This window comes from Anoplophora glabripennis, unplaced genomic scaffold (assembly GCF_000390285.2).
Source record: "Anoplophora glabripennis isolate ALB-LARVAE unplaced genomic scaffold, Agla_2.0 scaffold1097, whole genome shotgun sequence".
In the NCBI taxonomy this organism is placed as follows: domain Eukaryota; kingdom Metazoa; phylum Arthropoda; class Insecta; order Coleoptera; family Cerambycidae; genus Anoplophora; species Anoplophora glabripennis.
This window is the reverse complement of record NW_019417333.1, coordinates 1,593-10,915: the sequence shown is the minus strand read 5'-3', so window position 1 is coordinate 10,915 and position 9,323 is coordinate 1,593. Positions and strand designations below refer to the sequence as shown.

General features: G+C 33.9%; 2 protein-coding genes across 2 annotated transcripts; one reads left to right on the top strand and one right to left on the bottom strand.

The window, feature by feature from the left end:
• Positions 1-1,177: 1,177 nt before the first annotated feature.
• LOC108913113 (guanine nucleotide-binding protein G(o) subunit alpha-like) lies at positions 1,178-6,439 on the bottom strand. Its single transcript, XM_018718591.1, has 6 exons — positions 6,052-6,439; positions 5,804-5,988; positions 5,591-5,751; positions 5,294-5,537; positions 4,227-4,401; positions 1,178-3,389 (listed from the first exon to the last, which is right to left on the bottom strand). Exons 1-6 carry the CDS (start codon positions 6,173-6,175, stop codon positions 3,199-3,201), a joined length of 1,080 nt encoding a protein of 359 aa, XP_018574107.1. The 5' UTR covers positions 6,176-6,439; the 3' UTR covers positions 1,178-3,198.
• Positions 6,440-6,910: 471 nt separating this feature from the next.
• On the top strand, positions 6,911-8,984 carry LOC108913116 (innexin inx2-like). The gene is made up of 4 exons (XM_018718594.1): positions 6,911-7,151; positions 7,216-7,395; positions 8,062-8,198; positions 8,289-8,984. Exons 1-4 carry the CDS (start codon positions 6,911-6,913, stop codon positions 8,823-8,825), a joined length of 1,095 nt encoding a protein of 364 aa, XP_018574110.1. The 3' UTR covers positions 8,826-8,984.
• Positions 8,985-9,323: the final 339 nt, after the last annotated feature.

The following is a 9,323-nucleotide window of genomic DNA, read 5'->3' as shown; positions in this document are numbered from 1 at the left end:
TGATGGCGATACTGAATGTATACGAAAATGATTGTGTATAAATGTATATACTTACATTTTTCCTATTGGATAATAATACTGCACTTTTTTTTACTAAAAACATGAAAAAAAAAACAACTGATTCAATGTTAACACGAATTTTATTCAGTGGTACGAAGAAACAATCATCGGTACTCTTCAGGCAAGTAAGAATGCAAGGTATAAGTATTTCAAAAATGTATACAACTACGTATACAAAGATTTGATCTATACAAAGAAAAATATATAAGTAAACTATATTCTCTTTTAATTGCTACGTGATATGTACGAGGTGTCCCGATTCCACGAAATTGCAAATATTGAGCCTTTTACTGTGATAATTTTTAAAATTTTTCAGTTACCGAATATTAATAGTGTTAGCAAAATATTTCGATTACAAAAAATGCGGAATTATTCTCATTTTCGACATTTATTCATACTCCAGTCGAATCAGATCAGAAAAAACTGAAAAGTTGAAAAAATTATTAGTAGACATTTTTTTGCACTTTATGACGGGAAATGGTATCTAGAATGATAATATCAAAAATGTAACTCGAAAGAAGTGACGCTAAGTTGGCAAATTGCAAATAAGTAGGAAAATGATGTTTTTTCATTTCTTTTACTGTGCATGAAGATCTAGACGACGTATCGGAATACTGGTTATTTTATGCCGTAGGGAATTAAATTACCTACAATTTAAGGTACCTATAGTCATATTTCTTCAATATGTTAACTGTAAAATAAAGGTCGAACGGGGAAATATCAAATTTTCAAAAATTGCGCATTATTATTACAATTGTTTTTTAAAACGTTAATTTTAGAAGGTAATATCGTAGATATAGGTTCCAATTGGTCCAAAGAAATGTATCGAAAATGAAAAATTTCAAAAAGTTGAAATTAATTTGCCCTTTACAACTAACAAAGTAGGACGTGCAAAACAGCGTTATAAACAAATTGTGCCAAGGTCACGCAAAGCCGCTTGGGAATTCACTCTTTTTACTTTAAATAAAGCTTATTTTAACGCTAATTTAAAAAAAAAGAGAAATCACCTATGCCTCTTTGTCCCCTAGATAACATTTTTTAGTGCATAAACTGCAATAAAATGTTTACTATTAACTTTCTCACATTCAAACTCTAATTCGAATGGAGTATCAGGAAAAATAAAATTATTTGCAAATTTAGTAAAGCGAAATTAAAATATATTTCCAAATTTCCAAATAAAATAGTTGTGTTAGGCCGTTTGTGACATTGAGCACGTTACAATTTCTATTTAATAAAAAATATCGGACCTAACTTTGCTTCTTCTTTTTTATTGCACTAATGATGCGTACACCTATAAATCGGGACATCCTGTATATATACTTTAAAAATCTGGAAGCGCGTTTCAATACTCAAACGCATTACAAGTACTATGCAACGCACAACTAAAAACTAAAACTAAAACTATATAAGCACAAATTACAAAATAAAATCACATTTCTTATCAGGCTGCCGCCCAACCGCCTCTCATCTTATGAGCTTCAACGCTTAACCGATTATTAAAAACTAATCTCTAATGTTCCGTTCAACGTTCTATTCCATATTTATAAAATACTTGTCTCAATCGTTTACGAGCTATAATTAAATGAAATACCGACGTATTCGTAAATTCACAACGACTTTAATGAAAACAAATTATATTTCGTCATCGTAACATTGCTTTTGCAAAAACCTACGCGGTTTACCAAAAAAAAAAAAATCATTCGCCAAATTACGTAGTCCCTGAACGGGCAAGTTGCATGAAAATTTAGTCCATAATTGATTTAATGTGACAAATTAATTATATATGATCAAAATTAACACAACGAATTAAAGAACACAACTGATGTCTCGTCCGTCTGTCCCTGTCATTCTTCAAGATCCTCCATCGCACTAAATGACGTCACGAATTAGCGCGGCAACAAACACCCGTTCGAAACATTGTTTTTGCTCTTCTATTAATCACTGACAACTTCCATGAGATGTCTACATGATTAATATGAGGTTATCGATTATTTCTAGAGGTTTAAAAAATATATAAGCAAGTTGCCCATTATTAGTTCAAATGCGCCATCTAACCTCTCCCACTGGAACTACATAGTTCACATGGCTCACAACAGATGGCGATGTTCCCTTTTCAGTCACTTAAAATTCTGTAGGCTTTACGGACTAAAAATTCCTTACAAATTTATTAATTACCGCAACAGAAAAAATTACCGAGACGATTTTCGATCTTCTAGATGAGTGATGATTCCGTCGCATTATCGACGACAGAGAACTTCTGGAAGCGATCGAATACTTGCAGGATTAATAAGGCCGTTGTATCACAGGCAATACATGTTTAAAGCGATACGTTCGTTAGTATTACGATGGAAGTTATTCGAGTATTATCCAATTTCGATATGTGTCGATTCCTTAAACTCAAATTTTCTAAGTAATTTCTTTTCTAAATGAACACGTCTGAGATCTAGAGCCTTAACTACTTAAACAAAAAAGCTGAACAAGCAATATCCTAAACCTAAAATAAAAAGTAATACGAAAAAAATAAAAATGTAACGAAAAAGCTAAATCTAAAGAAATAAACTGCTACAAATAAAGATTGTTTTTTAAGATAATTGCTGAGTAACGTGATAAATATCTAAAAATTCTCGGCAAAATGCAGATAGAGGGCATAACTTTAAGTGAGGACCAACTTTCCCCAATTTTTAATAAAAGGTGTTTTGTTACTATTTTCTTAAAGCACTGTGTTTAGTTTGTGAATTTCAAAGTCAATGATCTGTTTAGGTGAACTACATATCAATCCACAAATAGTAGATAGTAACAAAATGTAACAATAAAAAGTCGAAAAAATTGTAAATTTCTTTTAATTCGACTGAAAATACAATAATTCACGCCCCTTATCTTGTATCAAAGAGCCAGAAACCAACCAAAGTCAAATTTAAACGAACACGACATCGGCAAAAAATTTAAATTTGCGAAACCCAACAAATTTAATCGAAATAGTTTACCGGTACAACCAGAAACAGCAGCAAACGACACCCAACGAACTTACTTTCTTCGTAACATTTTATCATTTAAGCGCTCATATATACAAATCCTGTACACCTAAAGGCAGCATCTCAAGCATTACGGCTAAATTGATTTAAGTCTATTTCGCTAAAGCTACAACAACGTAACCTGTCCGAGATTCGCTGAAATCACCATCTCCATGACGGCCTGGAAGACGACTTGCACGTTGGCCGTGTCGGTGGCAGTGGTGAAATGCGGGTACAATACTTTCCTCGAGTCGCCGTTCCTCAGAATGAACTTGTGCTGGATGAAGAGGGCCCCTCGGTCCACGTCCCGATCGGGGCCTTTACACAAGAAAATCGTAAGTCGGACAAAAACAATGAAAAATAATGTACGTAACACACAGTATACACCGTATGTTAAATGTCACTGATACTCGATGCCTACTAACACGAAATATTACATTGTACCTACTGGCGTAGGCTGTTCTGTGCGATTTAACCTACAAAGTATATGTCGTATGTTAAATGTCATTGATAGTCAATGCCTACGGCATAAAGCAGTACATTGGATCTACCGGCGTAGGTCGCTCTCGAAGATATAACCTACAAAGTATATGTCGTATGTTAAATGTCATTGATAGTCAATGCCTACGGCATAAAGCAGTACATTGGATCTACCGGCGTAGGTCGCTCTCGAAGATATAACCTACAAAGTATATGTCAAATCTTAAATGTCATTGCTACGTAAGACCTACTGTCATAGAACATTACATTGTATCTACGGTGTAGGTCGCTCTGTGCGATATAACCTACAAAATATACGTCGTTTGTCAAATGTCGTCAAACTTCTGAGGTTCTTAGTGACAGCAACACTACTGATTAACGTATTTATATTTAAATTCAATAAATTTTAACTAGTTAAACCATAACTTTACAATAAATGTCTACAGAGAGTTTTAGAAAATGTTACTTTTTTTTTAATTCACAAGTAAAATATTTTTTGGCTAAATAGCGAAAGTGACGTGAATCAACAGAACTATATGTTAAACTATTCAAAATAAAATTAAATAGAACATCAAAGTGTCGGCCTGTGGAGAGTATAAATGTTACAGTCAAACAATGTGTTCATATGTGAAAGTGACAGTGAGAAAAAGTGTGCGCAATTGTGTGAACACTCACCTTTGTAATCTGGAAAATAAAGCCTCAGGTGTCTCTGGGAATACAGAATCTTTTCTCGGAACAGATCGAACTTATTGAGAAACAACACAAACGAGGCTTCTCTGAAAAACGGATTATTCACTATCTGCCCAAACAAGTTTAAACTTTCTTCAAGTCTATTGACACTGGGGTCTTCCTGTGGAAAAAAAACACCTGTTTAAATGTTTGATCGTGGTAAAACACTTCCTGTCAAACTGGTTTAGTAATACGGACGATTTAGATATTAGATAAATGATTATTAATCTACTCATGCACCATATAGTCCAGGAAAGTTAGACATAAAAAGACGGAATAAGTGAACTTTGTTACTCTGATATTTTTTTATAGAAAATTGTAAGTTTTGAGGTTAGAAAACAGGTGTCGTACATGTAACCACCAGCAACATACAGCGTTTTGAAATATAGACATACATATATAATTTTTCGCGTTTTTTTTTGACTAAAATATACAGGGTGCAAGAGAAAAGTTTTCTCCCCAAAATTTAGAACACCCTGTAAACTGGACCAGCTAAAATAGTAAAGGTCTACTTGATTCAAACAGTAATTTTAGCTTTACGAAAAATTTGTTTTTTGAATCATGTCATTATCTCTGTTATTATATGAGCTACAAATTAAAACACACTAGTTTCCTGTAAAAAATATGGAGGCATTAATCGATACCAAGAAAATTTTTAACCAGAAAGTAGGCTATGCTTTTTCTAATGTTTTTGACATGCTAAACATGAATTCAACCTCAGAATTGCGTCGTCACGTCATGTTTTTGAGACATCCTAACCTAAAGGTGCGAAAAACGTGGTTTTTAGCAATAATGAAGATTAGGCTACGTCACAAGGTAAATTTCTTCACAAAACTCGTTATTTTATAATAAAATTATACTGAACATAAAAATCTCTCACGTTTTCGCTTATTTATTTTCGTTTATGCTTGACGAAAATTCTCCAAAATTAAATTCTCAAACGTTTCACCACTAAAAGCGTATATCCAAGCTTCGATATTCATCGTAACATATTTTACGTAGATCGTACTTACCAGTAAAGTCATATCGTATCCACTAAGTGAAATAACGAACAGTACGGCTCTAACATCGTCGAAACAGTATATCCACTTCCTTCTCTGAGATCTCTGCCCGCCAACGTCGTACATGCTGACGATCATATCGTCTATTCGAAACTGAGTTTCTATGATGCCTTGAGTACGTACTCTCGCTCTGAGTACATCAGTCGGGTTCGGCACATATTTCGGATCACAGATTCGTTCCATATTTTCAAATAAACTACAAGGAATGTTATTAATAACCGAGGAAAAGAGGTAATCGTAAATACGTACTAAAGCGCAGAGTCGTTTAATTCGTATTCGTAGCCTCTGGCTACGGCTAACCTAACACCCCTATCAGACCATAAAGCTTGCAAAGAAGCTGCCACATTCGGAAGCACCATAAAACTCATATCGAAACAGCTTTTAGCCAACAATACGGTTTGAGCGTGGATCTAAAAACACGTTTACATAGTAAAATATACTATAAATATTTTATGATCTTACCTTATTCCTAGAATGTTCTAAATTTATCCTTAAAATGCCCATACCAGCCAGGACGTACTTCATAGAAGCCAATAGATTGTCCAGGACCGTGGGCCTATAGCTGCTCAATTCAGCATGAGTGAATCCATCCGCGTGGATAATTTTCATCTGTTTCACTAAGGTACTTTTCCCACTTTCACCAGCACCTAAAGCAACCACATTGATTAAACATACCACTTAAATCATTTTTAAATATATCTCAAACATACCAAGAAGTAATATCTTGATAACATTACTCTGCAGTTTAGCAAACTCTCCCAGTTGTCGGTCAATCTCTTCGCTGCGCTTTCTAGCTTTACCCTCTTCACGTTCAAGCGTTAGACATGCCCCCATATCGAGTACATCACGCTAATTACTGAAAAGACCGTTTAACTGTGTGGGAATGTGTTTATGTTGCTCCCAGCATTGCCAGTAAAATTATTAATAGACTTCAATTAAAATGTTTCACGAGATCTGTTTAATAAGTTCACAAGGTCAACCCCTACACGCTAAACTTTCTCCCAGTACTTCATAACCGTTGTAATTAGGGAAGCTTTTGGTGAACCAACAATAAAACCGACTTTAATAAACAAACAGTGAATAATATGTTAACAAATGTTGCACAAAGCATGTAAACAATTTTTTGATGTGCTTTAAACCACAGTAGCGCCATCTACGTATATAAGTGCAAAGCAGCTGTGGATTTGTTCCAGTGAAACAGATTTCCTTAATAGTATTTTTTTTATTTCAAGATTTCTTTACTATTATCAAAAAGGATTTTAATAAGTACTAACAATTACCGTTAGATTACGCCATCCCTAACCAAAATACGATTTGAGAATTATTTAGAAAATAAAATAAACTATACCCATATAATAACGAAATTAAGAGATTATCCACTTTTGCTCACAAAGTAAGTTTAGACATAAGTTTTGAAAATCGAAGGAATCGATTTTATTTTGTTACAAAAAATCGTTTTTTGTGTGTATGTTAAAGTGAAGTTGAAAAACACTTGTTGCGTTTCTTCATTTCATTTGAAAAAAGGTTTTGGTCGGTTGTGTGTTACTTGTGCTCCACAAATTCGTTAAAATGATCAAGTTTTTGAATTCTTTCAAATCTCTCATTAAGCTAAAACAAGTCCACATTGATAATAATGTATTCAAACTACATTATAAAGTGACTGTAATTTTACTTGTGGCTTTTTCTGTGTTATTAACCACCAAGGAATATTTCGGAGACCCAATAGATTGCGACGTTGAGGAAAGGAAGGAGGTTATCGATACCTTCTGTTGGATTTATGGAACTTTCATAGTGAAAAGAACCCTGAATGGTAAGAACAACACATTCCTAAAAAGTGCAAGCTTTCTGTATTAATAATATTGATTTTTTTGTAGATCCACATCTACCAGGACTTGGCCTTTCAGTTAATCAGGATCCCGAAGCTGTAACTAGGCAAGTTTACTATCAGTGGGTATGCATTGCTTTTTGCATTCAAGCCGTAATCTTCTACTTGCCGAGGTATTTATGGAAAATGTGGGAAGGCGGAAGACTGCAGTTCCTTGTGAAAGATTTAAGTAAGAAACTATATTTTTGGACTATGTATAATATTGAAAAATTCCTCTCAACGAATGTTAAGAGGAACTCTATTAGAAATCATTGTTTGAAAGGTTAAAAAAAATTTAATTTTACTGCGTTTTGTTCAAATTAATTTTTCTATAAATTTTTTATGGTTCAAAATGTTTGTTATTCATGAAGGACAAAGGAAATGGAAATATTAAATAATTTACGATTTGTTATAAATTTACTCTTAAATAAACAAAGGGGACACTTGGCAGACACTGAATTTATGTGTTTATATTATAAAAACCTTTAATTGCATGATTAGTTTATTAGAGAGGTTCAAATCACTTGAAAATCTTCCTCGCTTGTTTTATTACGATAATATACAGGGTGTCAAATAACGAATGTTACATACTTCAAGGGTATAATCTAAAACCCAAATGGTGTAGATTTAACCAAATGTTGCAAAAAAGTTAGAATGAAGTTTCTTTTTTTATTTCTTGTTTTCTTCTTAACTCGGAACCTAGTTAACCGATTTGAGCAAAATTTGCTGTTGCTTAGTTTCTCTTCATGAAGTATGCAGTGATTATGTTCATATTAGGCTAAATTATACAGGGCGTTCATTTTACTACAACCTTTCGTGAATATTCTTCAAATTAGTAAATGATTTTTTTTTTAAGCTGGTCCTGTGGTGACCCCAGATTGGAACAGCGCGAAAAAAGAGACTCTAGTTAAATATGTACTAAACGGAAAGCAAGTTCACAACATATATACAGTACGTTACAGCTTCTGTGAGTTTCTAAACTTTATAAACGTGGTAAGTACAAAAAATAAATGCGGATTGCCTCGAAAAACAATGTACTCGGATTTGAAAATCGACCGATGATACTGTAACTCTTCTTTTCAGGTGGCGCAAATATATTTCATGGACTGGTTCATAACGGGGCACTTCTCCGTGTACGGGATAGCCTACGCCACATACAAAATGTACAGGCTGACGAATCCGATGAACGAGGTGTTCCCGAAAATCACCAAGTGCACTTACTTCAAAATCGGTCCTTCGGGCACAGAAGTAAACCGTGACGCCCTTTGCATATTGCCGTTAAACGTCCTCAACGAGAAATTCTTCTTAGTCCTGTGGTACTGGTTATTTATCCTACTGGTCCTTTCATTCTTATCCTTGGTGTACAGGGCGTTGTTCCTGTTTGTGCCCATGTTCAGGGTGTACTTGCTGAGGGCTCAAACCAGGAGTTTGGACAAGAAGAAGTCGGAGATCGTTGTGAATCATATAACGTACGGAGATTTTTTTGTGTTGTACAAGATCGGGAAAAACGTTAACCCGATGTTGTATAGGGACTTAGTCGGAGCCATCTACGATCAAATCGCCGGTAAGGAGTCGCCGTTTAAGAAGCTTTCTCCTCCGAGTACCTTCGATGAAGTCTGAAATTGCGGCGTGGGAATGTCATTACACAATGATTCGAGTTGGTTTACTTGTTGAAAACAGAAAAATCTTTAATTTTTGTTAAATTTTAGCGTTGCAATAGAAAATTCCCTTAATTTCATATTAACACAAAAGTGTTCCTTTGATTTCGGTAAGCCTTAATTTCAAAACTGTTACTTTCTACAGTTAAAGGAGATGTTACACGAAAATTTATTTATTGTTTGGGTATTTGTTCGTTTGTTGCTTTGTTCTATTTATTAAAAAGTTGCGTTATATTTTGTGAAACGGTTATTTATTCGGTTTGGTTTAATCTAAAATCTCGTTACTTTAAAATATTTTCATTAGTTCTAAATGTTTACTAGTTTAATTTATGTAAAAACCTCCTAGATATTCAAATTTCCGAAACTTTCCAAGTTCCCATTTAGCCTTTGTTATTTAATAGAATAGAAAAAATTGTTACTTATTTTTGATACCTGTATTTTTAAAGAAATATATATTTTT

What these genes read in the sequence shown, in the direction of transcription:
- LOC108913113 (XM_018718591.1), bottom strand. Translation starts at nt 6,175, where the DNA reads ATGGGGGCATGTCTAACGCTTGAACGTGAAGAGGGTAAAGCTAGAAAG. An exon ending in TATCAAGATATTACTTCTTG is followed by an intron (nt 5,989 to 6,051) that starts GTATGTTTGAGA and finishes TGGTTGCTTTAG; the next exon opens with GTGCTGGTGAAAGTGGGAAA. An exon ending in TAGAACATTCTAGGAATAAG is followed by an intron (nt 5,752 to 5,803) that starts GTAAGATCATAA and finishes ACGTGTTTTTAG; the next exon opens with ATCCACGCTCAAACCGTATT.
- LOC108913116 (XM_018718594.1), top strand. Translation starts at nt 6,911, where the DNA reads ATGATCAAGTTTTTGAATTCTTTCAAATCTCTCATTAAGCTAAAACAA. An exon ending in AGTGAAAAGAACCCTGAATG is followed by an intron (nt 7,152 to 7,215) that starts GTAAGAACAACA and finishes ATTTTTTTGTAG; the next exon opens with ATCCACATCTACCAGGACTT. An exon ending in GTTCCTTGTGAAAGATTTAA is followed by an intron (nt 7,396 to 8,061) that starts GTAAGAAACTAT and finishes TTTTTTTTTAAG; the next exon opens with CTGGTCCTGTGGTGACCCCA.